Source organism: Leptosomus discolor, chromosome 2 (genome assembly GCF_034619465.1).
Source record: "Leptosomus discolor isolate bLepDis1 chromosome 2, bLepDis1.hap2, whole genome shotgun sequence".
Taxonomy (NCBI): Eukaryota; Metazoa; Chordata; class Aves; order Leptosomiformes; family Leptosomidae; genus Leptosomus; species Leptosomus discolor.
In genome coordinates this window covers 49,857,799-49,885,718 of record NC_141392.1, presented here as the reverse complement: position 1 = coordinate 49,885,718, position 27,920 = coordinate 49,857,799, and the positions used below count along the sequence as shown (strand labels likewise).

At 38.7% G+C, this 27,920-nt stretch overlaps 1 protein-coding gene across 1 annotated transcript in view; it reads right to left on the bottom strand.

The window, feature by feature from the left end:
- PDE10A (phosphodiesterase 10A) overlaps window positions 1-27,920 on the bottom strand; it is a 193,279-nt gene that overhangs the window by 21,968 nt on the left and 143,391 nt on the right. The window contains exons 6-16 of the mRNA XM_086461062.1: window positions 27,458-27,598; window positions 24,912-25,067; window positions 22,039-22,089; window positions 20,108-20,166; window positions 17,739-17,790; window positions 14,046-14,188; window positions 11,787-11,879; window positions 10,343-10,529; window positions 8,511-8,653; window positions 6,399-6,482; window positions 182-332 (exon numbers count right to left, since the gene is read on the bottom strand). Of these exons, the coding sequence (XP_086317188.1) occupies window positions 182-332; window positions 6,399-6,482; window positions 8,511-8,653; window positions 10,343-10,529; window positions 11,787-11,879; window positions 14,046-14,188; window positions 17,739-17,790; window positions 20,108-20,166; window positions 22,039-22,089; window positions 24,912-25,067; window positions 27,458-27,598 (1,260 nt within the window). The remainder of the gene's footprint in view (window positions 1-181; window positions 333-6,398; window positions 6,483-8,510; window positions 8,654-10,342; window positions 10,530-11,786; window positions 11,880-14,045; window positions 14,189-17,738; window positions 17,791-20,107; window positions 20,167-22,038; window positions 22,090-24,911; window positions 25,068-27,457; window positions 27,599-27,920) is intronic.

Here is a 27,920-nt window from a genome sequence, read left to right as displayed (position 1 = left end):
GGATTAGGACTCTGAGTAATTCTCCTTCCTCAAGCTTTCTACACACACCTATTCCTCTACAGGGACCTTTATAAACACTCTGCCCAAGCTGACAGCAAAACTCCAATATAGAAAATGTATTTCTATGATGGCTGATATACCTTTGATAAGGTCTAGTAACTGATACGATCATTTCACCTACCTCTAAATCAGTGAAAAGCCCTTGGTTATTCTGAAGTATGGCATACATGCAATGTGCAACGGTAACTGCATGCTTCCAGTTGTGGTAGGGCACACGGCGATAGTTCTTCTTTACAGACATAGTAAATCGGCAGAGCTTTTCAAGTTCAAAGCTAGAAAGAAATTAATTTGGTCAGAGACAAGCAATAGGAATGGGAAAAAAAATAAACAGCAGAGAAAAGATGTTCTTTGATCTACTCCTCTTGCTAGGATTGACTCTCATTGCAGATGACTCATTGATTACAAGAGTCATTCAAGTTTTGGCAAGAACAGAGGAACATGGATACCTGGCAATGGCCTTAGTTTAATCTGTAAAGTTCTAGAACATAAGTCAAGCTACCCAGCTCAGGCAACACAACTGCATAACCTTTCCTGCTCCCAGAAACTTAAAGTGCAGTTTCTTTAAAACATTATCTATTCAACCTGCCAAACAGTGAAAATATGCATCTAATGGACAACTTGAAAACATCATTTGTAAGCAGAACAGAAAATTACGTGTTTTTTTTAAGCAAATGACAAAGAAGAAATAATCCTGTTTAAATTAAAATTTCAAACACCAAAACGCCAAAGTTGTTTTGAATAAGAGGTTGAAATGCTCCATACTGACATTGTGAAAAGACGACTTTATTTCTTCCAAGACTAAGACTCTTTTCCAGTTTAGCCAAATAAACAGAAATTCACATTTCACTGTTTATTCATTTTTTGCCAAATATTTTGTGAAGTAATTGCCAGTCAACCATGAAAATGCCTCAAATCTATATCATTTAAGGGATTATTTCTTAAAGATTTTTTTGTATTTTTTGCTAGTAATATAGACAAGCAAAATGAATTTATGATCAAGAGCATTTTCACTAAGGTAATAATAAAAAGCAATAAAAAAGTAATTGTTAGGTTTGGCTCATGTACTCAACAAAAACACCTCCGAGAGAGTTGTTCTGTACCGAGGTATATTGTACTACCAGAGCCCTCCACAATCTTGAACAGATTTTATCTAGTGATGTTCCTTTGAAAGGAAAGCTGAATACTTTTTGTGTACAGATAGGAAATTCAGAAACAGATTAGATATCAGATAAAATTTTCTAAAGTACCTAATCCGAGCTGCCCGGGGTGAAAATGGAGTATCACACTTGAGTCCAGAACTGAACTGAAGATGCCAGAGTCTCAAGTCACTGCCTTTTTCCCTCATAAACAGATCATAGAATCAAAGAATGGTTTGAGTTGGAAGCGACCTCAAAGATTATCTACTTCCAACCCCCCTGCCACAGCAGGGAAACCTCCCACTAGACCAGGTTGCTCAAGGCTCCATCCAGCCTGGTCCTGAATACTGTCAGGGATGGAGCATCCACAACTTCCTTAGGCAACCTGTGTCAGTGCCTCACTACCCGCAGGGTGAAGAACTTCTTCCTTGTATCCAGTCTAAACCTGCCCTCTCCCAGTTTCCAACCATTACCCCTCGTCCTATCACTGCAGGCCCTTGTAAAATGTCCCTTCCCAGCCTTCTTATAGGCCCCCTTCAGGTGCTGGAAGGCTGCTATAAGGTCTTCCCAGAGCCTTCTCTTTTCCAGGCTGAACAAATCGAACTCTCTCAGCCTGTCCTCGTAGGAAAGGTGTTCCAACCCTCTGACCATCTTGGTAACCCTCCTCTGGACTCACTCCAATAGCTCCATGTCTTTCTTGTGCTGGGGGCCCCAGAGGTGGATGCAGTATTCCAGGTGGGGTCTCATGAGAGCACAGTAGAGGGGGAGAATCACCTCCCTCGACCTGCTAGCCGCACATCTTTTGATGCAGCCCAGGATGCGATTGGCTTTCTGGGCTGTGAGCACACGTTGCTGGATCATGTCCAACTATTCATCCACCAGCACCCCTAAGTCCTTCTCCCCACGACTGCTCTCAATCCACTAATTGCCCGGCCTGTATCTGTGCTTGGAATTGCCTTGAGCCAGGTGCAGGACCTTACAATTGGCCTTGTTGAACTTCGTGAGGGTGGTCTGGCCCCACCTCTCAAGCCTGTCAAGGTCCCTCTGGATGGCCTGCCTTCCCTCCAGTGTGTCGACCTCACCACACAACTTGATGTCATCAGCAAACTTGCTGAGGGTGCACTCAATACCACTGTCCTTGTTGCCGACAAAGATGTTAAATAGCACCAGTCACAGTACCGGTCCCTGAGGAACACCACTTGTCACTGGTCTCCATCCAGATATCAAGCCATTGACTGCAACTCTTTGAGTGTGCGACCTTTCAGCCAATTCCTTATCCACTGAGTGGTCCATCTGTCAAATCCACGTCTTTCCAATTTGGAGACCAGGATGTTGTGTGGGACAGCGTCGAAGGCTTTGCACAAGTCCAGATAGATGACATTGATGATAGCTGCTCTTCCCTTGTCAGCTGATGCTCTAACTCCATTATAAAAGACCATCAGATTCACCAGGCAGGATTTTCCCTTGGTGAATCCACGTTGGTTGCCGCCACACTGTCCATGTGCCATAGCAGAGCCTTCAGGATGATCTGCTCCATGATCTTGCCAGGCACAGAGGTGAGACTGACCAGCCTGTAGTTGCCCGGGTCTTCCTTTTTTCCGTTTTTGAAAATGGGGGTGATTTTTCCCCTTTTCCAGCCAGTGGGCACTTCACCAGACTGCCATGACTTCTCAAATACGATGGAAAGTGGCCTAGTAACTTGGTCTGCTAGTCCTCTCGGACCTGTGGATGGATCTCACCAGGTCCCACAGACTTGTACACCTTGAGGTTATTTAGATAGTCACAAACCTGATCTTCACCTACAGTGGGCAGATCTTCCTTCTCCCAGTCCCCGCCTTCGGCTTCTGCAACTTGGACTGAAGCCCTTGTCAGTAAAGCAAAGAAGTCATTGAGAACTTCAGCTTTCTCCATATCCCTTGTGACCAGTACTTCTGTTTCCTTCCGGAGAGGGCCCACAGCTTCCCTAGACTTCCTTTTATCACTGACATACCTATAAAAGTTTTTCATGTTACCTTTGATGTCCCTGGCCATATTTAACTCTATCTGGGCTTTAGCTTTCCTTACCTGATCCCTGGCTGCTCAGACAAATTCTTTGTATTCTTCCCAGTCTCTCTCTGTCCTTTCTTCCGCTTTCTGTAACTTCTCTTTTAGTCTTTCACTGTGTCCAGGAGTTCCTTGTTCATCCACACAGGCCTCCTGGCATTCTTGCCTGCCTTCCTCTTTTTTTGGGACGCATTGCTCCTGAACTCGGAGGAGGTGGTCCTTGAATACAGACCAGCTTTCTTGGGCCCCTCTCCCCTTCAGGGTTTCATCTCATGGTACTCCACTAAGCAGATCCCTGAAGAGGTCAAAGTCTGCTCTCTTGAAGTCCAGGGCAGTGAGCTTGCTGTGCACCCTCCTTGTTGCCCTGAGGATCTTGAATTCTAACATTTCATGGTCACTGCAGCCAAGGCTTCCCTTGAGCTTCATGTTAGCCACCAGCCCCTCCTTGTTGATGAGAACAAGGTCCAGCATGGCACTCCTTCTCATCCATTCCTCTAACACCTGGAGAAGGAAATTGTCATCAACGCATTCCAGGAACCTCCTGGATTGCTGGTGCCCTGTTGAGCCTTCCTTCCAACAGATATCCAGGTGACTGAAGTCCTCCATGAGGACCAGGGCTTGTGAATGTGAAGCCGCTCCTATCTATCTATAGAGGGCTCGATCATCCTGGTCAGGTGGCCTGCAGCAGATCTTCACTATGATATCACCTTCCTCTGCCTTTCCTCTAACCCTGACCCATAAACTCTCGGTCAACTCCTCATCCATCCCCAGGCCAAGCTCCAAGGACTCCAGCTGGTCCTTGACATAAAGGGCAACAGCCCCTCCTCTTCTGCCCTGCCTGTCTTTCCTAAAAAGCCTATACCCATCTAATCCTACAGTCCATTCATAGCAGCTATTCCACCATGTCTCAGTGATGCCTATAACATCATAGCCTTGTAGATGTGCACACATCTCTAATTCCTCTTGTTTGTTCTCCATGCTCCATGTGTTTGCACAGAGGCACTTAAGTGGGTCCCCCATGGAAGCTGACTTACCAGCTGGAACGCTTAATGGCTGGAATTCATTGTCTTGCACTTCCTGTGCTCGCTCGCTGGCCTGTGATCCATCTCCGAGGTCACGGCATCTATTTTCAGCACTGGCCTTGAAGTGGGGTGGATTGAGGATCCCATCCCCCAGCAAATCCAGGGCCCTCCTTACTAGACTGGCTAGCCTTTGTCCAAAGATGTTCTCCCCCTTCTCTGAGAGATGTACCCCATCAGCCCCCAGGAGACCAGCTTTCTCAAAGTGAGTCCCATGATCCCAGTAGCCGGAGCCCTGGCTGTGGCACCACTCCTTCAGACATTAATTTATTTTCCTGATTATCAGTTTTCCTTTATTCTCATTTTTTTCCCCTGTCACTGTGGTTTGACTTTTTTAAGTTCCACTTTTGATAATGTCTTGGGTATCTCGGGGAAGCAGTATTAATGTTCTAGTTTTGCAGTACATGTGGGCTGAGAAAACAGAGCTGAATTCTCTGACCTACATGTGAAAATATAAACACATTTACTATATAGAGCCAGTTAGACAGAAAAACGTATTACTATGGTTGTGCACTGAACAAGGTAATTATTCTTCTCAGCCTTAGTCTTACGTTAGTAAAATGGAGACATACTCTCTTTCAAAAAAGCCTTAGGTTTTAGGAGTTAAGTCATACAGCTCTCCAACAATTGTTAGAACTACTGTTTCAAATAGTACATCATAATTCAGAATATCACAACAGTCACTTCCATCTATATCCAATATCAACTCAATGGTTACTACAGGATAGTACAGTTATAGCCAGAGGGAAAATCATTATCAATTATATCAATGTAGACTACTATTACTTCCTCCACTGCTGTATTTCATATTCTCGATTAAAGCATTAAAAGATTATTTCTTCATAAGAGCAAAGAAAATGTAGTGATTATCATAGATTTTTCTTCAAAATTCTCCCTGGACAGGACAGTTATACATTACATAGGTGTATACTTGAAGGCACAACCTTACTCCTCAATATATTAAAAATCAAATTTTAGTCTTAAAATAGCTGTACTCGTTTCAGAGGGTTAAGTTTTGTTCTTTCAGAAATTAAATACAAGTTCAGTCCCAACAGCCTCCTTTTCAAATATCTTCCCCACTTTTGTTTCTTTAACTCTATACGTGTAAACTGAGAATCATTTGAAAAGCATCAAGTAGATATCAATTCTTTACCGTCAAAGTTACACTTTGAAAGAGACTGGGAGACAGAGGGGGGAAAGAACAGAAGTTAGTTGAAAATCTGAACCCCATCCTGCATCCACAGCCATTCAGTCAGGAACAGAAACAAGCTAGCTACACTAGGCATCAAAGAAATATGTTTAGAACAGCCACCCACTTTGCAGTATTGAAGAAGACATGAGAAAGACCCTCAGGTTTGACTGTATGCTTTGAGGGCATGGAGATTCACCCAGTTACTAAGATTAAAGTCACCAGCAAATGTTTCCCAAATGTTGCTCCTTTTTGGAGGGAGATATTTCCCCTTTCAACTGCCCACCTGTAGATTTTTCCATAATTCAGAGCAGCTCCCTTCTTTCAGCAATGGGACATACTTAGCCAAGAGACTACTAATCTTAGTAATGATAATGGACACTGAGAGAAAGGACAATAAATGAAACAGTTCATTTGAAAATTTTCCATAATTAATGCACGATGCAAATAACTCATTTATTTAGCAAGATAAGATCTAACCTTGGATTATTTTAACCACATGTTACTAATTTCAGCAACTATATATCTGAAAAAATCACTATTCTGGACCTTCTCTCCTTTTTGACAAAGAATGCCTTTAATATCTTCACCATCTTCTGTCTGGAAAGCAATCTCATCTCAGAACCAAACAATACTTCTATATATTGGGAGGACAACTGTTTGGATGATATCATGAGTCCTTTTACCTGGCTGTTTCCAAATTTTATTAACTGAAGACTAAGAAGCTGGGACAAGAAATCCAGCCTGCTTATTACAGCTCTGTACAAACCAGACATAAGAAACAAACTCCAAAGAAAATAAGACCTTGAATTAGAAAATAATTATCTCAACATTTCCCAATAAACAAACACAAAATAATGCAATTAAAGCAATAAATCATGTACTTCATACCAGGCTGTCCCACAGGACTGGTGAACCATGTAGACAAAAATGGCAGGCCAGACATCCTCATATGGGCTGATATCAAAGTGGTATCTAAGAAGAAAGTTTCAGCTTAGTAAGGACAAACACCTTTTCATTCTTGCTAAAAGCAAGTGAAAACGACTAGGTAACGTGTATCTTGTTTCTGAATATACACGTAAAACTGACTTTACAGGCTATATTTTCCAGCGATGTAAGTTAAGGTCAATGGAACTATTCTTATAGAATCATGGAATCATTTAGGTTGGAAAAGACCCTTAAGATCATCGAGTTCAACTGCTAGCCTGTGGCTTTGTTTAGTTAATAGAAAGAGAAATCTTTATTTAAGAACCCATTGCTTAAGAATCTTTGTACTACAGGGATGATGAAAGTTTTACAGGCACTCCTAAAATATTCCAAACTTTACTCCCAGGAATTCTAAAGATGGTGTCTCTAATAATATATTTATTGGGTTTTTTTGTTTTTTTTTTTCCAATAATTTCTGTCACAAATAAAACTCACTCTAATTTTGATAGAGGAAAAGAAAAAAAAAAAAATCAACTTTTACTGGCTAATAGAAATTAAGCCCAAACCTCAGGAATCAAACATTTAATACTGCATTTTTTATGTTTCATCAGCTGAGGACTTCTCCCCTCTCCACACATCAACATTCAGGCCAAATATTAGGGACCCACTCAGCAGAACTGTTTGGCCTTCGATTATTAATTAACCCCTTTCCCCACGCCTACTGTGCTGCAAGTCTTCTAACTACTTTCCACTGAACCTAGCTACACACTTGTACATACACAGAATACTGAACAGCACAGCAGGTGCGAGAGAGCTGAAGGCAGCTGAATTGCCTGGAAAATGGTGAAATGTATTCAGATTGCTTGAACTAGAGGATGTTAATATAATTTAGAATGAAACCTGTCATCTTTGCAAATAAAATTCATTTTTGCTGAGAAGGTGGGTTATATAATACTGCCTAACAAAGCACCAGAAATTGTATTGCAAAGAATAAGCCTCTATCGGGGTGTAATCCTGCAAGCTGCTAATACTCTGGCTTTCAAGCAAATCACTTCAGCATGTAATGAACTTTGACTGTACGCAGCCCCTGTTTAAGCATACACTTGCATACTTTGCTTGCTCACAGCTACAATGCTCAACGCCTGACAGGAGTGAGTGAGCTCTGAGGATTAGGTTACCAAAGACAGATTTTGTGACTCAATATCATAAGAGTTCTGATTTTGGGCACCTGGTCACTACAGTAGAACTTATTGTCCTGGGCCAGAAACAGTGACTACAAAAATGAGATGACTCCTGGTGTTATCACTGAATGGAGACTGACTGATAAAATACAGATCAAGGTACATCTTCAGCACACAGCAGATCCTTGAGAGCTGAAAGCCACTGAATTATTTCAAAGAAAGCCTAAGAGGCTGGACAGGATGTCTTCCTCCAAATTTAGGCCGCAACTCTAAAATCTAGCACCTGGGATTCCTAACCCTGAATTACCTTCAGAAGTTTGGAGATCTGTATCCTTTTTCCCATCCTTCAAGCAACACAAGCAGATGCACAGAACACACACACCAAAAACCACCAACCCCAAACCCCAACACCCTCAACCCAAAAGCAAAAAACACACAATCCAGAAAATCTCAGGAACGAGCTGAATCTTTTATTCTAAAATATATACAAGGGGATGAGATCATGCATTTGGTCTTAACCACTGCTGTTCCAGCTCAGCCTCCTCTGTGGCTCTGAGTTGGTGGTGACTCGGGACTATCAGAAAGAAAGCTCATCTCTACAATCCGTAGACATGAACTAATGTTTAAAGCAACTACTGTGGCTACTCATGTCTGAGGAAAAAGCTTCCATTCTGAGTAGGTATTATTTTACATCTCTGACAGATAAATTTTGTTCATAGGTCATTAAATACAACTAAGAAAGCCAGAGATAAACCCCTGTGATTTTGGGATAGTTCAATAACAAAAGTGCATCCTACAAAACCCTCCATGTTGGGGGGAAACCACCAACAAAAAAATCGTCTTTTTCACAGACTCATACAAGATGCAACTGTCATTCTATGAGAAAAACACTTACAGTTCAATTTCTTTATAAATATGTGGAGGCAGTGTACAGTGCATGAGGTTTTGCCACTCTTCTGCTGTACAAACACTGTGGTAGGATAGTTTCTCCATCGTTACACGGTAAATACACTCTGAATGGCGAATTCTGTGGTACATCTGAAAAAGGGAAGTCATTCATTCATGTGAAATTTTTATAAAGGAAAAAACATTTCTTTCCTGTATTCAAGCATTTTTTCTTAAAATACACATCTGCAGAAACGTTAGTGCTTTCAGATGCTCAACTTCACACTTTAGAAAAGTGACAGATCATATGAAACTCAGTACTTCTGGAAAACTAGGCCTTCTATCACATCATTCTGCATCTACTCACTCGGGTAAACATCTAAGGCTTGGCTGATTTTTCACTGCGTCTGAGCTCTCTCAAGAAAAAGAATTAAAGTTCAGGAGTCAGAAACAGAGCTCAGTCCCTTGCAATATGTTAACAGAAAGAAAACTGATAACAGGGCACAATTCACATTTTGTGCCACTGCAAGAATTCAGTTATCAATGCTACCTATTAAAGAACTGCTACCTAAGCACAGTAAAAAGTACATGAGATGTTTATCATACCTACATCACTACGCAATAGCTGTGAAAAATAATTATTGAGAGGTTCAGACAGCTATGGCAGATGTGGCAGGGTCTGTAAACAAGTGAGGACACAGTAATTTTACTAGTAAAGATAATACTCCGGAGCACTGTGCCCTGAACGGTAACATTCACCATCTAAAAACAGTGAACTCGCACATAATTGAGCGACTGCATATTCCTAACTTTCATTCATATGCAGGCCTTTTACTTGCCTTGAATCACGTGGAATAAGTTTAAGTAATTGTTAGTAAAATTTCCTGCCTCAGTATATGGCAGCATGACGCTGGTAAAATGGCTTAATATAAATCATCAGCTTAATTGGCATTGCATTGTTATCTTACCTGCTATGAACACGACACATTTCTTTCGCGTTGCATTTTTATTGCATTTATTGCATTTTTGTACTTCATCGAAGCACAGAACGGTTTGGGTTGGAAGGGACCTTCAAGATCATCTAGTTCCAACCCCCCCTGCCATGGGCAGGGACACCTTCCACGAGACCAGGTTGCTTAAAGCCCCGTCCAACCTGGCCTTCGACACTGCCAGGGAGGAGGTAGCCACAGCTTCTCTGGGCAACTGGTTCCAGTGTCTTACCACCCTCACAGTGAAGAGTTTATTCTTCATACTTATTTATCATACTTAAATACTTATATAGTAATGATCATTAAATTGCTTATGCTTCCTACAGGAACAGTAATTTCTGCAACGATAAATGGTTTCAAAATAAGAATAGCTATCCACTCTTATTTAGAAGCATGAATAATTATGAGTATACAGCACAGCATATAAATGTATAAATGGGTATCTTTGAATATTAAGCACATGGAGGTGAGAGAATACATAGCATCTCCATCCCCCAGTTAAATCTGTAAAACATGTGATCTGAAATTATAAAACTAAATAAGAATCATACTTTCTAATGGAAAAGAGAAGACAGACAGATATCACTCATATTTCAGAACTTGCTCTCTCAGTTTAACTGCACAAAATTGATGTATCCAGAGTACAATTATCTCGGAAAGCATCAAATGAATCCCTATCATCCTCTTAAAATACAATTATTCAGCAAAGAAAGCATTGATTCCTGTTTCCTCATTAATTCAACGAAACATACTTATGAATCACTTTAATAATCTGGAACATCAAAATCCTTAAGTAGGATTCTAAGTCTTCCCGTTATAACCAACAGCTTACAAAACTGTAGATAAAACTTACATTAGCACAGTGTAAGGCTAAAGCACAAAAGACTGCAAACATTTTAAAGTTGTTCTCATCAGTTTTAGAGAAGGCACTTCCACTTATTTTGTTCACCATCTGCACAACACCTATAACACTTCCTCGGCTTACAATAGGCATGCACAGGATATTTCTGGTTGTGTAGCCTGTGTAGAGGTCTACTTCTCTGGAGAGCCATAAAAGAGAAAGGAAAAAAAAAAAAAGAAGAGTTAATGTTATTAATGAATATCTATTCCTTGATTCTTGGAAATGTTGATGTACAATACACTAAATAGTTTTAAAGTAGCGTAATTAGTACCTGCAAGAAGTTCACCTCCAAAGCTCTCAACTATTCCCATCTACTCTATCATATTTAGAAAGAACTTTTTAATCCTTTAATCTCCATTTGCAATACAAAGAATTAGTATTTCCTCAAACGTACAGTCAGCTTATTCATAAAATTAAAGAATACATTCAGGTACTTAGGCACCTTATTTGTTAGTGAACTTTTTTTTTTCTCCCCTGAAACTGTTAAGATTTAAAGAAATAAGTTAATAAAGAAAATCAGCAACAGTATACTTAACTGGGCGAAGTTCCATAACAGGAAAAGCAACTCAATTTTTCTCCATTATCTTTATCTTTTTGTCCTGGTTTTGGCTGGGATAGAGTTAATTTTCTTCCTAGTAGCAGTTACAGTGCTGTGTTTTGGATTTAGTATGAGAATAACACTGATAACACACTGATGTTTTAATTGTTGCTAAGCAGTGCTTAACCCAAGTCAAGGATTTTTCAGTTTCATGTGCTCTGCCAGGGAGCAGCTGCACAAGAAGCTGGGAGGGAGCATAGCCAGGCAGCCAACCCGAACTAGCCAAAGGGATATTCCATACCATAGGATGTTCATGCTCAGTATCCAAACTGGGGGGAGTTGGCCAAGGGGGTGGATTGCTGTGTGGGGACTGGCTGGGCATCGGTCAGCAGGTGGTGAGCAAGTGCACTGTGCACCACTTGCCTTTTCTTGGGTTTTATTTCTCTCTCTTTTTTTTGTCATCTTCCTTTTCATTACCATTATTTTATTATTATTTTATTTTAATTATTAAACTGTTCTTATCTCAACCTACGAGTTTTACTACTTTTTTTTTTTTTTTTCCCCCCCTCCTTCAATTCTCTTCCCCATCCCACCAGACAGGGAGGACTGAGCAAGCTGTTACATGGTGCTTAGTTGCTGGCTGGGGTTAAACCACAATTTAATTAAAAAAAAAAAAACCTTTTTATTTGTATTATAAAAATGTATCCGATGGCTAAAGTACTCAAATAGATATCTATATGCTGCCTCCTCATCAGAGGATAACAGCTCCATGAATGCATCCTGATACGAAATTCAAGTAGTAAATGTAAGTAAAGGGTTTTAATAAGCTATCTTCCCCTCCCACGAATAACATCCTACCTGTTAAAGCGTGGATCTGCATAGGCATCAGGGATGTTAAGGACTTCTCCTGTTCTTGCCACTTGACCAGCTATTCCTTTTTCTATAGAAAATCTGCAAAAAACAAAAATGTGTGTTAGCCACAATATGAGCTACCTGGAAAAACATTTCTCCAGTGGAGTCTGTCTTGAGCACGGTAACGGGCATTTGCTCCCAACCAGCGTCATTTTTATGCTTTTAGGAGAAAAAAATTTTACAAGACAACAACTGGTAGTAATCAATAAAATAAAAAAGCACATACTAATAGATATGTTCTGAAAATACTTTTTATATAACTACATAGTTTAATACAAAAGGTGCCGTGATATGACCATGTTAGTGACAAAAATTCAGTCTTCAATAACCCTGTGGGTTATGCCTAATAAACATGACATTTGTACCGAATGTGAGACTGGTGTTTACCTTTACAAACTATTGTTTTTATCATGGCTTTTACATACTTATTGTTTCTTTAGACACACCACAGGTAATATGGAGCTTGTTTCTTCAGGAGAGGCAGGCGGATTTGGTAAAATAAACTTTGGAAAAACACCACTGGAAATTTCAAAGCTAAACATTAGACGCATTTGCCATGGACACTTCAGAATAACTAGCTTGTTTCATCTCATGACATGCAAAAAATTGTACTAATTGCATCCTTTAATCGCCACAACAAATATACTCCGGCTGAATCAGAAAAAAAGCCTGTCTTGCGATGAAATAATTTTCAATTTTTTGACATAAAACAGTTACAATATACAACCACAAAAGAATTTGCGGAGAAAAATTAGTAGAAAGAATGGCATGTGGAACACTTTCAAATCTAAATGTAACCATGTAGTATCCTGCCCCCACTGAAGTCAGTGAAAAAGCAGACAGGATTTCACCCTGCACACCTGATTTTAAGTTAGTTTCTTCTGCTGCTTATGATATGTACACCACACCAACTTAAGGCTCCTTCCTGATGACTGACTGACTCAGTGTCACTTTCTTACAGATATTCAAGTTGTACTTCTTTTTCGGTATACAGCACCTGTGAAATGGCTCACACCCTTGCACTCAGAGTCAACATTTCAGTAATTTTCATACAGAGAAGACAGAAAGATGTAAGCAAGAAAAACAATTGTCAAGAAGGAATATGAAAGTGCATGTTAAAGCAGGCCACCCTCTTTAATTTACACCACCTCCTTGCTTGTCAGTATGTAAATTGCACCAATTTTGACTCCTTCCATTCTCACTCACACAATGTAGTAAGTAGGAGTAAGTTTGTCTAAAGGAGTCTAAGCGAAGACATGAATCACATCTCATATTGGCCCAGAACTTTAAAAGTATAAGGAGGAAATTGTAAAAATCCTGAGAAAATCTATGCTGAGTATTTTAACAAAATTTTAGTGCAGGATATTTAGTCATACATTTATTTCTTTTAAAGAAGCTGCAGGTTTAAAACCTGTGTTTCTGAAAAATTTGATCTGTGTCTATTCAGGATTCATAGGTTTTGAAAAGTAAAAAGTGTTATATTTACTTTGTGGCTTCGGCTCTTAATTTAAAAAGACGTGCATATGTGTAAAAATTATGTACTTGTGACACGAAGCAGAAATACACATCAAGTTTAGGCAGAGAATCCTGAGCATGCATTATAAGCCCATACACATTTTCAAATTCACCACTTCAAGCATACTGCAGAACCACAATTATCTAAAAGTTTGAAAATACTCTAAGTTCACATGAGAAAAAGTAAAACTAAATTACCAGACTTGAAATCTTCAACACCAATGACCAGTCCATACTAAATTCTACATATGCTTAATGCATCCGTAAGTAGTACAAATTGTGATTTCCTTACTTTGGATGTGCTTGAATCGCACAAATTTCAATTCCTCTTGGGAACCCTCTTGGGAAAAAACGTCTCATACTGGCAGACTACGGATTAGGTGCACCTTTACCTGCACCTTTACCTACCTCAGAACACCTCTGTTTTTTTCCCAACATGATTTCCAAAAGGACCGCCTCCGGAAGACGGCATTTCCAGGAGTGACGTTATAGCTTCAGAGACGTTGTTTCGATGGCACTGCAATGTCATTCCCAGAAGTACTACCTTCTGGAGGCGGGTCCTGGTGGGAATGATATCACAGTATGACAAATATTGTCAGGGTACCTGCAGATAGGCACAGAGACTGGGTAATAAAATGCCTGCACATCCGTAGTTATAATGAAATGCATTCTTCTGCTAGCTATTCTTACCTTATTTCTTTGGTCTTCTTGAAGACAGGTTTCCCATCATTTTCTTCTCCAATATCAAAAAGGTCTGAATACAGCTCCTTATTTTTGTGGTCAACCTGGAAGAGTGCACACCTATCTGCATTCACCAGGTTTTTTGCATATATCTGTAGACAAAAAACAAAACTAGAGGTAACGGTCATGAGTGAGTTAGATTATCTTCAGTCATTTATCTGATAAAAATGTTAAGTCCCTAGAAGATAGAAGTTTTGAGAAATTATCCAGTATGAAAATCTGTTTCAAGCAGCATCAATCTTGACAGCAATCTTTTAGGATACAAATCAAAATGAAAGCGTCTCTTATTCAGTATTTTTTTTGAAATTAGAATGTTCTTCTCTTTGAGAAAAGTGGGAATAGAGGCTTGAATGTTCGCTAAAATAAAAAAGGCTTTTCTATTGCACTGTTTTTCAAGCACGAGGAACGCTTTTCAAAATGGTACCTTTCCTCCCTCTCTGTTTAGATATTTTTCACCTTTACGCAATTTTTAAATAGAGAGGGCATAGCAAGACTTAAGAACATTTTTGGCTTTTTGTCTTTATCTTCAATGCAAATACATTGGTACTGAATATCCAGCAAAGACAAACGTAATACAGAGGCTAGTGTTTGTTACTAAAAAAGCTAAATGTGGCTGTAATAAATAACAGTGAACAAATAGGGACGATCGGAAGTGTCATTATGGATTGCCCTAGGCAGCAGTTTAGGAAATGGCTGCGCCCTCCTGATGCTAGGGACAGTTCTTGCACAAAAGCTGAGACTTAGTAGTTCTACATGAACTAGTCAAAGCCCACAAAGTACCTCCCATAGTCAAGAAAGTACCACAGTACACCAATAGACTTGGCACAGTCTCTATCATACTTTGAACCAGCTAGTTTTATCTTAGAAAAACTAACTGCAGCCAGCACTGATTGTCAGAACAGAATTTTGTCTCAGGAACACAGCAGCTCTTCACTGAAATGTTTCTCGGACATATGAGGGACTTCCTGAGAACAAGAGGAAAGAGTGAACCAAAGACAAACAAGGATCACTGTGTTAACTTAAGATGACATATTGCCAGGTTCAAGAACCTGCTCTATCCAATTCACATGTCTTCTACGCTTCTCATCTGCTCAGAAGGTATAGTTACTGCATGGCAGAGCATGATCTGAGGTGGATCTTGCTTAACTTTTAAAAATGGTATGTAATAGCTATCTAGTCTTTCAGCCACAGAAAGAGGCTGACATCTTGGTGTGCAATACATGTTGGTGGCATGTCTCAAGACTTCCATATGAATGAATTAACTTCCCCACCTTCTCTCTAGTCTTTCAAAAATAAAAACAAAGAACAATTAATGCAAACAGACAATTGTTAGACCTTCGCAGAGAAAACCTATTAGACGATAAATCATTACCTGGGAGACTCTAATCCCATGTGATATGAGCTGTGTAATGGGAACTGCACAGAAACCATCCAGACCAACTCTACAAAACTTGCAGGGCCCTCCCGTACCAACAGAATCTGTGGCTGGAAAGATTCTGTTGCTTTCTACTCCATTTGCTCTATCAGAGCAGTAGAAAGTCAACGAGACTGCAAGCTAAGAGGTAATTTTTGTGAAGTATTTCCCACTCAGAGCATTAAAAACTTTCAAGATCTCAACCACTCACCATTTATTCCTTTGCTTAAAACACAGTGAATATAAACTGTGCCAAAGGACAAGGTGTCCAGTAAACGCTTCTCTACACCTATTCAGAAACTGTATCAGATTTCTTTATAAAATCAACAGCACAGTGTTGATTTTATACAATTAAACTTTTTTGTTCTAATGCATATGACTCAAGAACTTACCTTGGTCACGACTCATGCTTTTCAAAAATAACTGCTTAAACATTAGTAATTGACAGAAATAGTTAATGGGATGAGAAAGTTGTACTTCTCTAAAGCCCTAGCTCAAATCCAGACCAGCGGCTGAAGGGGAATATCAGTACAAAAGGTATGCTTTGCATTTTCAACAGTGAGGCCAGTGACCACCTTTTGGGTAGGTTGCTTGTAACTACTTAAGCGTATCAGTAAGAAAATTTGCAAGGCAACTTGAACTTCTGCTTCCCTTCCTTGCATCTATATTCAAAAACACCCTTATACCACTAACTTCACTAAGGGTTTTTAATGAAAATAAAAATTAAAAGAATGCTAAAATCCATGTACTTTTCGCTTTATTATTACATGAACAAATCAAACTGTAAGTGCAATCACCAAAGGGAGAAGTAGTGAGGTGAAACTGAGTTCCACTCTTTTCTCACTGTGAGACACAGAATAAGCCACATAATGATAAAATCACATTCCCATAGAATGGCAACAAATGTGCAAACATGTAATTCAATTAATTGGCCCAAGAAACAGCCAACTGCTACAGCTTACAAAGGAAGCCGAGTATGAAACATCTACGCAAGTTAAAATGCAGAATCATGAAGCAGCCAAGCATTAGAAAAGAAGAAGAAAGAGTAAGTGTATTTTACTGCCAACTGTTTTCCACCAGACCTCTATTCATAGGGAAGAACAGGGAAGAATATCAATATTTGTTCTCAATGCCGTATGTTATATTACACCAGTTCTTTTAAATGTTAAGCTATTTTTAAGCAGTTCATTTAAACTGGAAAAGTCAATGTTCAGAAATGTGTCCTATGTGCAGAATTCTTGTCTGTGTACTAACTAGAATAAGACAAACACTGCAGAATATTTTCCATTACTAATTCAAGTTTCTAAATAAAACCACTTTAATATTGCTTGCATTCTATGTTTGTTGTCTTTGAATAGTCTAGCTAAGAATACCACTTTGAAGATTGGAGCAAGTTTTGGAGCACTGTTGGAGAGCAACTTTTTGAACCTGTAAATTGAAACAATAGTATCACAGACCTGATTTAAGATTTATACTCAGGAAAAAGAGCTGCAGCATACAACGAACGTGCCTAAAGCTAAAAAGCATAATTCACGTATCAAACACTCAAAATGTGCTATGAACAACCAGCCCATATGTATTTGTAAACACTATTCAGGAATAATTCTGAATTCAAAATTGATTCAGAAAATAATAATCTGCTTCTGAACTGTAATTCACTGATTAGTTACTTCAAGGGACTTGGCTTTAGTGGCTTTTATAAAACATCGACTGACTCTGTCACTCTAGTTATGGGTGTAAATACTTTTGCAAAGCAAAAGGGATGTCATGTCTTGCACATCTCATTCAGCAACTGGAACAAACACTCTAGGAGTAATGTTTGAACTCTAGTCCTTCCTACAGATCGTAACTTTTTCAGGAGTGTTTCGCAGTATGTACCAAACTGAATTTAGGAAAAAAGAATAAATACAATAAGCTGAAATAAAAAGTAAAACAGAAGCCTTTCTGTTACAATTTTCAAACCTTCTCTAAAACACAATAGTAGCTATTTAGTTCAGAGACAGTCATGTTTCATTACTTACGAAAGCTGTGAAACAAACTTTTTGCAACAATGAAAAAAATTAAGCTGACCTTTGACACCTTCTTCCGTGCAGAGATATTAATAGTGTTTGAATTTCGTGTCCATTATAAACAGCTCATGTATCTTAATAATGTTTTATCTTACTACAAGGAAAGAAGGACTTTTATAACTAAGACTAATAAACTTGGAAGTGAAGAAGACAACTTACCATTATATGTTCAAGTAGAGAATCTATTGCAACTATATTATCAAAATACGTTCTGCAGAGAAAGAAAAGTCAATAAATATTGGCATTTAGTCAAACACTTTTCAAAAGGCTGTCACGGGCTCTTGTTTCACAACTGCTTAACAGCAGAGCCCAAATAGGTGAGGACAAACCCCTGCAACTTGAAAATCAGATTGGCTTACTACAGCACAAGGGCATTCAGAAATGGTCCTAGCTCTCTTCCTTTAAGCTATTATTCTACAATGACAGAATACCCTATAATATGTAGAATTTTCTCTGTAGAAAGCAAAAAGACTACCAAACACTGCCTACCATATATTGAATAGGCCCCTGATGAGCAACACCAAGAATGTATCAAAATGCTTTGGTACCCTTTACACATTGGAATTTTTAAAAGGAGAAGTAAAAAGTAAAAGAAAAGCAATCCAAAAGATTAAAAAAAAAATTTCTTCAATTGCAGATATATATTATCTACATGGTTTCAAAATATCTCATTAGGTTTATACACAGAGTACTATGTTCTGAGAAATAATGAAAACTATGTATTGTAGCTAAATTTACATCACACTATCCAACCCTTAAACACTATTTAAAAGGCAACAATTTATAAAACTCTTCTCTATCAGCCCAGCTGTATCACATTGAAGTTGCAGAAAAAGACTGATTTTGTGACTTAAAAAAAAGGTATCTCAGTTTCACAGCAAAATGGTAACTGTCTGAGGACAGTCAAGAACATTGAAAGATAAAGGTCAAACTTATTAGTAAAAGAAGTCTAAATCTTCCACATGCCAAGTCTTAATAACCCTCAGATTACAATGTTCCCAGCAGACAAAAAGACATTGTTCCATGGCCTTGAACATATATACAGCTCAGTTCTGTTTGGGTCTAGTGGAAAGGAAATATATAATATGCTAGTCTTACACGGTCAGGGACATGAAGAGGTGGAGCACTGTATACTATGCCCTTTCTAAAATGTTACAGAACATGTCCCAGTGACATTGCATGCTAACAATTTCCTCACTGAATAGGAAACCTTCTTCTCATGTAAGAAAAGGTACAGATCATTTCTAAGAGGAAACTAATTATTTTCTTGCTGGTGCAAGTCTTTACCCACATGAAGTTCATAAAGCCGTTATTAAATGATATCCCAGTTCTGTGTCTCAAAACATAGGGTTTCTTTTCTGTCAAAACTACACAATTCTAGCAATTGCTAACGCTGTACAAGAGGTATTTTCTTACATAGATACATGCTAACTATTTGTAGTATTCATTGTAATATTTATCTTAAAAATTTAAAATAATCACAAAGTTCTTTTAAAAAAAAAAAATCTCAGTATTACGTAGCAAGAGTAAATTGCCAGCCTGTGAATTTGGTTAGATTAATCCAGAGCTCTCTAGTATACTAGCTCAGTACAAATGTTAGCAACATAAAAGCACTCTGGAAAGGAACATAATGGTGCAAGATGATGCAGCAAGTGGGTAGCTCTGGCAAGGGAGTGATGGAAGTGTCCCTTAGGAGACACTTTGACCATAAAATGAAATTTAAAAAAAGGGTCATCCCTCGGGAAAAAATGCTAGGAAAAACATCTGGATACAGCTCTGGTCTTTCTTTTATTTTATTAGCTATCTCTACTATTTAAAGATGCCAATAGCAGCAACGAAGAAAAAGGGATGAAGGAAGAGCAGATCACCTAAGACACTAAACTGACTTTGCAAATCTAAGTCCAAGCTTTCATACTCTTTCTGTGTTTTCAGTTTAATCTTGCATTTATTGTGACATGAAATTAAAAGAAAACATACTACGTGCAGTTACAGTCTTTGAAAATGAAAACAGAGCCCGCAGAAAATGCAGGGGAAGAACAAGCATGCAGCAGCCTGATTCTTCAAGGATATATCCCTGAAGTGCTGATACTTGTGCATGTGTACATAGATGTCAGAAAAAGGGAAGCAAGCTAACTAACTTTTCATGAAGTCCTTTGAAACATTCTAAAATTGGCCATGAAAAGAGATGGCAAGGCTATCCATCACTTCTCAAAAGAGGGCCACATTTAATTCTGACAGAAGAGGGGGAAGAAAAAAAAAAGGCAAAAAAAACATGCAAAAGACCACAAGAGTAAACACACTCTGTAAAGCATAACTGGATGTTACATTTTCTTCTGCACACCATCAAACACAGTTTAATGGATATACATAATTCGTTCTCGTCCCTGTTCTGAAGTTTGTCCACCCTCCAAGGTATGCCTCTGCACCTGCTTGTGCGCTATAGTGTAAAACACTGGTAGACTGGAAGAGCCATGTTAGAAAATCTCATAAAAATAAATTGATGAGACCATAGTGCACATCACACTTACTTCGATACATCAAGCAAGAAGTCATTCAGCTCAGTCTGCTTGGCAAGGCCCCGGCACACCTGGAAACACAGATCACATTATCATTTGCTCCAGAAGAAGCACTGAAGTCACACAATCTACCCATTTAAGCGGTATGAAAAAAATACCTCTACTAGTATATACATGTGTTACACAGCACTGTATAAAATGAAAAGCTGAGTTTGTGCGCTGGGCTTGAATCTCAGCTATCTAGCTGCTGAGTTAAAACTGTCAAATGCAAGTGACATCTTTCTGAAGACTCTTTGAAAGATGTTGGTTGTTACACTTGTTCATGCCGCCTCAAAGGCTGACATGAATGTGGTTATGGAATCAACTTAATGACACCTCCTTATTCAGATGCTCAGCTCTTCTAAGCAAGTCAAATATTTTGTTTGGTTTCCTCCTTACTATACTTTTATCACTTTTTTCCAGGTTGCAAAGTAGCATGTAGACACAACTGAAGACTGGCATCAGGTAAGTTTAAGTAAGCTAAGTAGCAGATGATATATGCTCAACTTCGGGAGAAATCAGCATGAATATGAACACAAAAAATAGTGCACAAACTACATTTTAGAAGCAAAGTGTTAGATGAAGCAAAGCTTCGAACTATATTTCTACTCCACCTAACTGCATACCCTGTATCTAAAGTACAATTGTACACTGTGTATTACTAGCACAAGCACTGAGGTCAAAAAAAGAAAACAAACCTCCACTGTCTGTACCTTTTGCACAATAAAATATCACTAAGAACTAGTAGTATCTTTCAGCTGTGCAATGTAGATATAAATAAATATGCAAAATATGACAAACTACAAGCCTTACTGTTGCATATAATTAGGTAACTACATACAGTTTCTCGACACACACTACTTCCTAAAGCCCAGCTGTGAGTCTGGCAGGTACGGCCCAACACCAGATCAAAACTTGCATTCTTCTCATGCAAAAACTTGGGAAGGGCAAGTCTTCTACTTAGCAGAAGGGAGAGAAATAGAAGACAAATGGACAGGCTTAAACCAAACTTTCCATGTACTGTTAGGCATGAAAGACTTCTGTTAAAGAGGGAGTCATTCTTACAAGTGAAGCTACAACTGCATGCAATTGCAATTCTACCAGTGCACAATAGTCTATGTCAGCTAGTTCTCCCTAAATGTGCCAGGGTGAATGACCATTCCAAATAAAGTCACTGACTTCCAGGTGGCTGAAAAGAAAAGCAGGAATCTTTGTGTGAGTCTTCTGCCAAGTGCATAAAAGACACCTTGAAAAAACTGTCACCAACTTCCTCCTGCGAGTTGACAGAAGAACCTATTTTAGCACCTTCTGCGAGTTGATGGAATATGTTTAGTTCCAGTGTCACCATCTTCTATAAGCTGAAGTAACAAAACCTGTTAGCAAAGCTGCTGAGGTTTGCTAGAGCAGCTTGAACTGTGTGGAGCTTCATTAGGCACCCAACTAGGGACAGCATGAAGCATCCTTGGTGGAAGCAGTTATAGGACCATGAAGCAGCTAGCAAGGATGGCTTAAAGTAGGCTTAGCCAGCAACATCTAATAATCTCAAACTGAATACCAAAGCAGTAGAAAAGCAATCAGTTGGCCTAGCAGTTGCCTTCTTACAAGAAAAAAAAAAACCTGCAATGTTGTTGTAATTCCATTTTAACAATCATTTATCTACTTTGTTAAAGTTTTTTTTCTTTTAGTAAAAATACTGTTTGTTATTTCATCCACAGTTACAAGAGAGGAAAACTAGCTCAATGAACAGCAAAAATGTTTGCATTTTTCCCAGGTTCAGGAAAGGGGCTTGAATCAATGTTTTAGTAGTGATCTCCACTTAAATTTGATCATAATCCATGTTCCTACTAATCAAGTTCTGGCAGAAGGGTTACACAATGAAAAAATGAAAAACCACCCACACTTACCTGTACTTGATGTATTGCTACTGAAGCCCATGCAAGATTTGCTGTTGCAACCTGAAACAAAAGAGAAGAAACTAAACCCAAAGAAACCTTGAAAACTGCCCATCGGTTATGTGCTTGTTTTCTCTGTCTAGCTGGTAAGTAAATTGACTGAGCTGTTTTAGATAGGCAGGCAGTAACAATTTGTGGGAAGACAGATATTTTGTGAACATCTGAGTACACTTGCGAGTGTTTCAATTTTAGTAAAGGTACATTCAGTCACAAGAGAACAATCCTCATCTCAAAGGATTGTATCAAAAAATGCTTACCAATGCTCTTCAGAAGCGGTACTCGGAACCCATCAGCTCACAAATACAACATCAAAACAAACATCCCATAAGCCAAGGGCTTTAAAAATTACATTATCTACATAGTTGAAAGGCATCTGCCATAGAAATAAAATACCCCGTAACATCTTTCTGGTGCTGTATCTCTCCAGCCACAGCTATTTCCAGCTGCAAACAGGCACTGGTTCTTCCACTACCATTTTGGTGGCAGAAGAACCAGACCCAATTCCTCAGCTCAAGACTAGTATTTTAAGTACAACAGTTTCCAGGCAACATTTCAAATAAGCGTAACATAAACTGCAGTTAACTAAGATGTGCTACCATGCATCATCTCCTGTCCTTGAAACAAATGAGCTTTATAGGAACACAGAGGACAGAAGGTCTGCTGCTGTACACCCCTCCCAAGGTACTGGTTTTTAATTTTTTTTATTTTTATTTTTTTAAACAGAACACATCATACATATTTTATAAAAATGCTAATGGTATCCAAAGGCTTTCTGAAACCTGAAAATGAAAAGAATGTTTTAGCACACTCAGAAAGTGACCTCAAAATATTTTTAATTTACTAATAAAATACTTTTATTTAGCAGCCAGTCTTTTCCAAGTAGAACATTCATGAACTTCTGTTACAGAAGGTGTTTCACGTAACATAAAAGATTCGTAGTTGCACAGAAGAGTGCATGTCTGAGACTTATCTGAAATGTAGATTGATTAATGTAACAGGATAATTTAAAAAAATAAATACATTGTGTATAAGCAGCAGAATCAATGAAGCCTGGTTTTGTATGAATGCCAGTTCTTTGTTCTGTAAGCAGGGACACTGGCACCACCATATTAATCCAGTCCCCTACCATGACCATCACGGGTGAAAAAATACACAGGTGCGACACTGAGGCTGAAGTGACATTGACTGCCCAACTAATACACATGTATGAGCAACACATGTATGCTAGGCTATCTAGGTTACTGATAAACAGAGCATACGACCGGCAAATACTGCTGGTTTTTTCCTTCCTTGGGAGAGCTAGTTTTAGTATCTCTTGTCTGCACATTTTCTGTTCTTTTCACAAGAATAATTCCTGCTCGGTACAGCTAAACTGCTCCATGGTACATCTTGTACCACTATCGAGACAACAGACCTGGCTAGAACTCACCCCATTTTGTCCTAACCTCTGTGTTCAGGTTCCCTTCCCTGGGGAAGGGTACAGAAAGAAATGAATGGTGCATTCATCTTAATGTGAGCCATCTTAACGTGTAGATGGGACATAACAAGGTTCCTCACCCAGACATGAAAGCTAAGATGCACCTCTAACACCTTTAATACAGTGATAGCCTCTGAGACACCTGCTCCATTTTCAAATTTGTACTCGGCTAACAACTCGTAACTTTGGACTAACAAATGGACACGTACTGACAACGTAGCTACACAGGCCTCACAGAAACACAGTAAACCATGCAGTGTAGAGAACAGTCACGGAAGCTGGAAGATGGATATGAATGAGACTATCTGGATGGGAAAGCATCAGAAGGAAAAAAAGAAGTAGACGAGAGGTTTATGAATGGCACACAGATTAGCAGGTCACCCAAGTACCAGCACATCTACACACAGTTTCTAAGGACATCTAGGTCAGGAGACAAAGGACAGTGAGTAAATCTTAACAACTCACAGAAATGGGACAAGCTAGAGAAACAAAAGATGTCAGCTCCCAAAACCAGCACATGGTTTTCAACCTAGGAGAGATCAGGCAACATAAGGACTCAACTGCCAGCATCCCTTGTCCTCCCACTGCAAGGTATCCTGGAGAGACCACCTGGACACACACACCTTGGTGCCCGAGAGTGTGTGGATGTAAGAATGTGAATGCTAACACCTGAAATATCTTTTGCCTCACTTTTGTTTTAAAATAAAATCGCTGACCCCTCCCATGAGACCTAGCATTGAGACTTGCTATACTGTTGCTACAACGTTGCAACATTATGTTTTACCATTGGGTCATTCATTTGAGAAGCCACACAAAAAAGGTCACCTAAAAAAATCCAAACAAAAACACCACCACAAAAAAAAAAAAAAAAAGAAATCTCTAAATCTTTCCATACTGTAAAATAAAGCTTTACTAGAAAGTTAAAATTGAGACTCGGGATAAATTGGAAGTGTCCTTTTTATATAAAGTGATTTCATTTTTTGACAGCTGATTCACACTCGTATTTCATTCATCTGGTCTGCATTAACTTCTCTAACGACTCTGTATTGAGGTTACAATCAATAAAGAAATCTTGAACATGTTTTTCCACAAAGCAGCACAAGGTAAAACTCTTGATGTGTCCCTGTACCTGTATATGTAAATTTTACCTCCTGTGACTGAAAATACAAATCACTACCTATTGTTTTCAATAAGTAACACTTGATGAGAATAAAACTCAAGTACAAAAAAAAAGGTAAAAAAAACCCACGAGAAGAATGAGAGAAGAAAGTTGGGGGGGGGGGGGGGGCGGCGGCACTGACACGCTGACCATTGTGGGGAAGCTGGGAAAGGCTGGGCATGAGCTCACCTCTTGGTGACTATGGTGGAAGGCTTCTTTGCCCCAGTGACGGTAAAGCTCCAGGATACCAATCAGGTCACCAATTGCAGTAACAATTGGCAAACATAGAACAGATTGGATACGAGTCCCTGATTCCAGTCCAGTACCTCTGGGAAATCGCTCATCCTAGAAAACATAAACATAATCTGATAAAACATAAATAACATAACATTAACATAAAAGATATACTGACGTTTTCCTCCCGCTCCTGGATAATCAAATCTGCAGGAAAATTATAAAATTCACTAAAACTCATATCTCAGCATAATTTACACACAGTACTAAGACATCTACCAAAAAAAAAGCAATAAAAAAGTCTCAGCATTAATTTACATATACAGATAACCTGACTGATATAAAGTCAGAATTATCTGTGATATTAGATCCAGCTTTGGATTTGGTTTTATACTTTATTTTCTCTAATCTCATAAGAAGTAAAACTTTTTTTTAGCTCTTCAGTGCTAACGCCAGTCCAGATTAAGTAAAACCCCAAATAAATAACATTATCCCACCACCCTCTTCCCCCTCAAAAAAAAACTCAAAGCATTTCGACCCATGAAGTGGGACTGCTCAGATTTCAGTGTTACCAAGCAGACAGCAGTGCTTGCAAGAGAACAAAAATCAAAACCTGGGGCTAAGGCTTTAAGTTACACAGTTATAATCCTCAACCAACTCCTAGGGAGGAAAATGCATTCCCAAAAAATTACATATGAGTAGGAATCTTTGTCCTTCCTTTGCTTATGCATCCTGAATAAACTGGTGCAAAAGTTACAGGAACAAATGTCAAAATAATCCTACCAGCTGCTTTAAAAGGCCCAAATCAGTATCTTTTAATCTACATAGGGAATGTCAATGGCTTTATAGCTTTAGTTCCCCACGTAGGAAAACCTCACAAAGACCTGAGAAACCACCTGGATGTTACAGTTAGTAAGGTGTAAGGCAGTAACTAGCCCATGTGAAGCGCGTGAGACCCACTTCGTCACACATCAATCCTTCAGATGTACCAGATGTTCCCTGCAGACTATGCTTAGGCAAGACTGATCCTTCAAGGCTGATCAAAATTTCTCCTTTCTCAAAGAAAACAGCAAGTAATCTCTACCTTAATTACTAAAATGACAATCAATCTGAAGGGCTAGGAACAAATGACAGACAAAAGAGTGGGAAGCACTTTGCAACAGGAGCCTCCTGCTTTCACTTTTTAATTCTGTCCTCAAAAAAAAAAAAACAAGGCAGGCAAGTCTATCTGCAAGCGCTTCCCTTTCACTGTTCAGATGCTCCTAAAACCACATGAAGGCAAACCGTGTCACCAAAATGAATGTCCCCGCTCAGTCAATAATCCAATGATACTGTAAACCAACAAAAGATTTCAAAATTCCTCCCCACCACCTCCCCATCCCCTCCCCGATTTTGTTATGAATGTAAAATCAAAACATACAACCCTTGTATACAAGGATATCATTATATTAATTGGAAATTACCAGTAACAATTTAAGCCCTATATGTGACTGAAAAAACCTCGTAACATATAAAATCTTTATAGTCCAGGGTGTACAGAAAGCACTACCTGTTACTACAGGGAAAGCAGCTTCTGCCTTTTGTTTTTTGTGGTTCTGTTTAACTGTACTCACATTAGGCATTTGGTACTTTGTTTATAGCCCAGGTTTGCCCCATAAAGGTCCTATATTTTTTTACAAATATTTTTGAAAATAGAGACATGTCCAATTTTGGCCACAGACTGTTATTCTGGACAAAACTCAAAAGGATAAAAAACACTGAAGATGGAAGATAATTTAAACTTCTTTGGTGCTCCCATAACCAGCTGATCATAAAGTGCTCTCATAAAGTACAGTTTAAATACCAGTTTCATACAACTGCACAGATACGACTAGAGGATCAAGTTTTTAAAAGAATTAAAAAGGACAGACATAGAGAGTGCCAAGAACTATCAAAGTATCATCTTAGGATTTTCCGAATCCTTTTATGGACAAAGGTCTGAATTTTTATATCAAATCCACTAGTGTGCCTTTCATGTAGGTCTACCTATATTATAAGCATTCTAGCTTTACATTAGTGTAAGCCAAGATCAAAATCCTGTCTAATAATCAGGAGTCTAATTGACATTCTTGTCAGTGTGAGCCCTGCATTATAATTAAATCAAACTTTGATTGACTATATGGAAGTCTTCTTGTTTGGGATTAGCACACTAAGTATTTCAAGACCAGGAGGACCTGATAGGGTCTTTTCTCTCCAAGTGACTACGGTACCATTTACTTCCCTTATCTGACAACCAAAAAAATGTTAAAATAATAATAATAATAAAAATCTTTAAACTTAAAAATAAATGAGATAGTCTGAAATCATTCCATCAAGCTAATCCAAACTCAAATCTGTTTTCTTGGTAGCAATACACATGTAAACTATATCATTATACATTCAGCTCAATAAATATTTCAGCATCAAAATATTCATTCTAAGAACATGCTGTAATCATCTCATTAAAAAGAGAAAGTTTTTACCCCCAGAATATCTTCTACTAACAACGTCTTTCTGGATCTGGCTACATAAGCAGATACTGTAGTGCCATGTGCAATGGGCCCTGCAGGGATGAGCCGTGGCAGTCCTTCTTTAGCTCCTGGTGGTGTAAATACACACAGACTCTAGTTAGAAGGAAAAAAAAAAGAAGAAGAAAAAAAAAAAGAATGCAATTAGAAAGCATGGTTACTTTTACAGAGTTACTGTGCTACCTATGTAGCTCAAAGGATTAAATAAAGTAGATAATGTAGAGAAACATAGCTTTTGACAATGAAAAGAAGTTGGACAAACTCCGCTTAACTGTTTTGAAATCTCAGTAAATCCCACTCTAAAGTCACCATTCAGACAGTGGATAACTTTTGCTGAAGTCAGTCATCACTTGTATCAGGGTTGAATGGTGTTCACCTTGAACATACAGTACACTGCATAAAGACTTACACAGGGAAA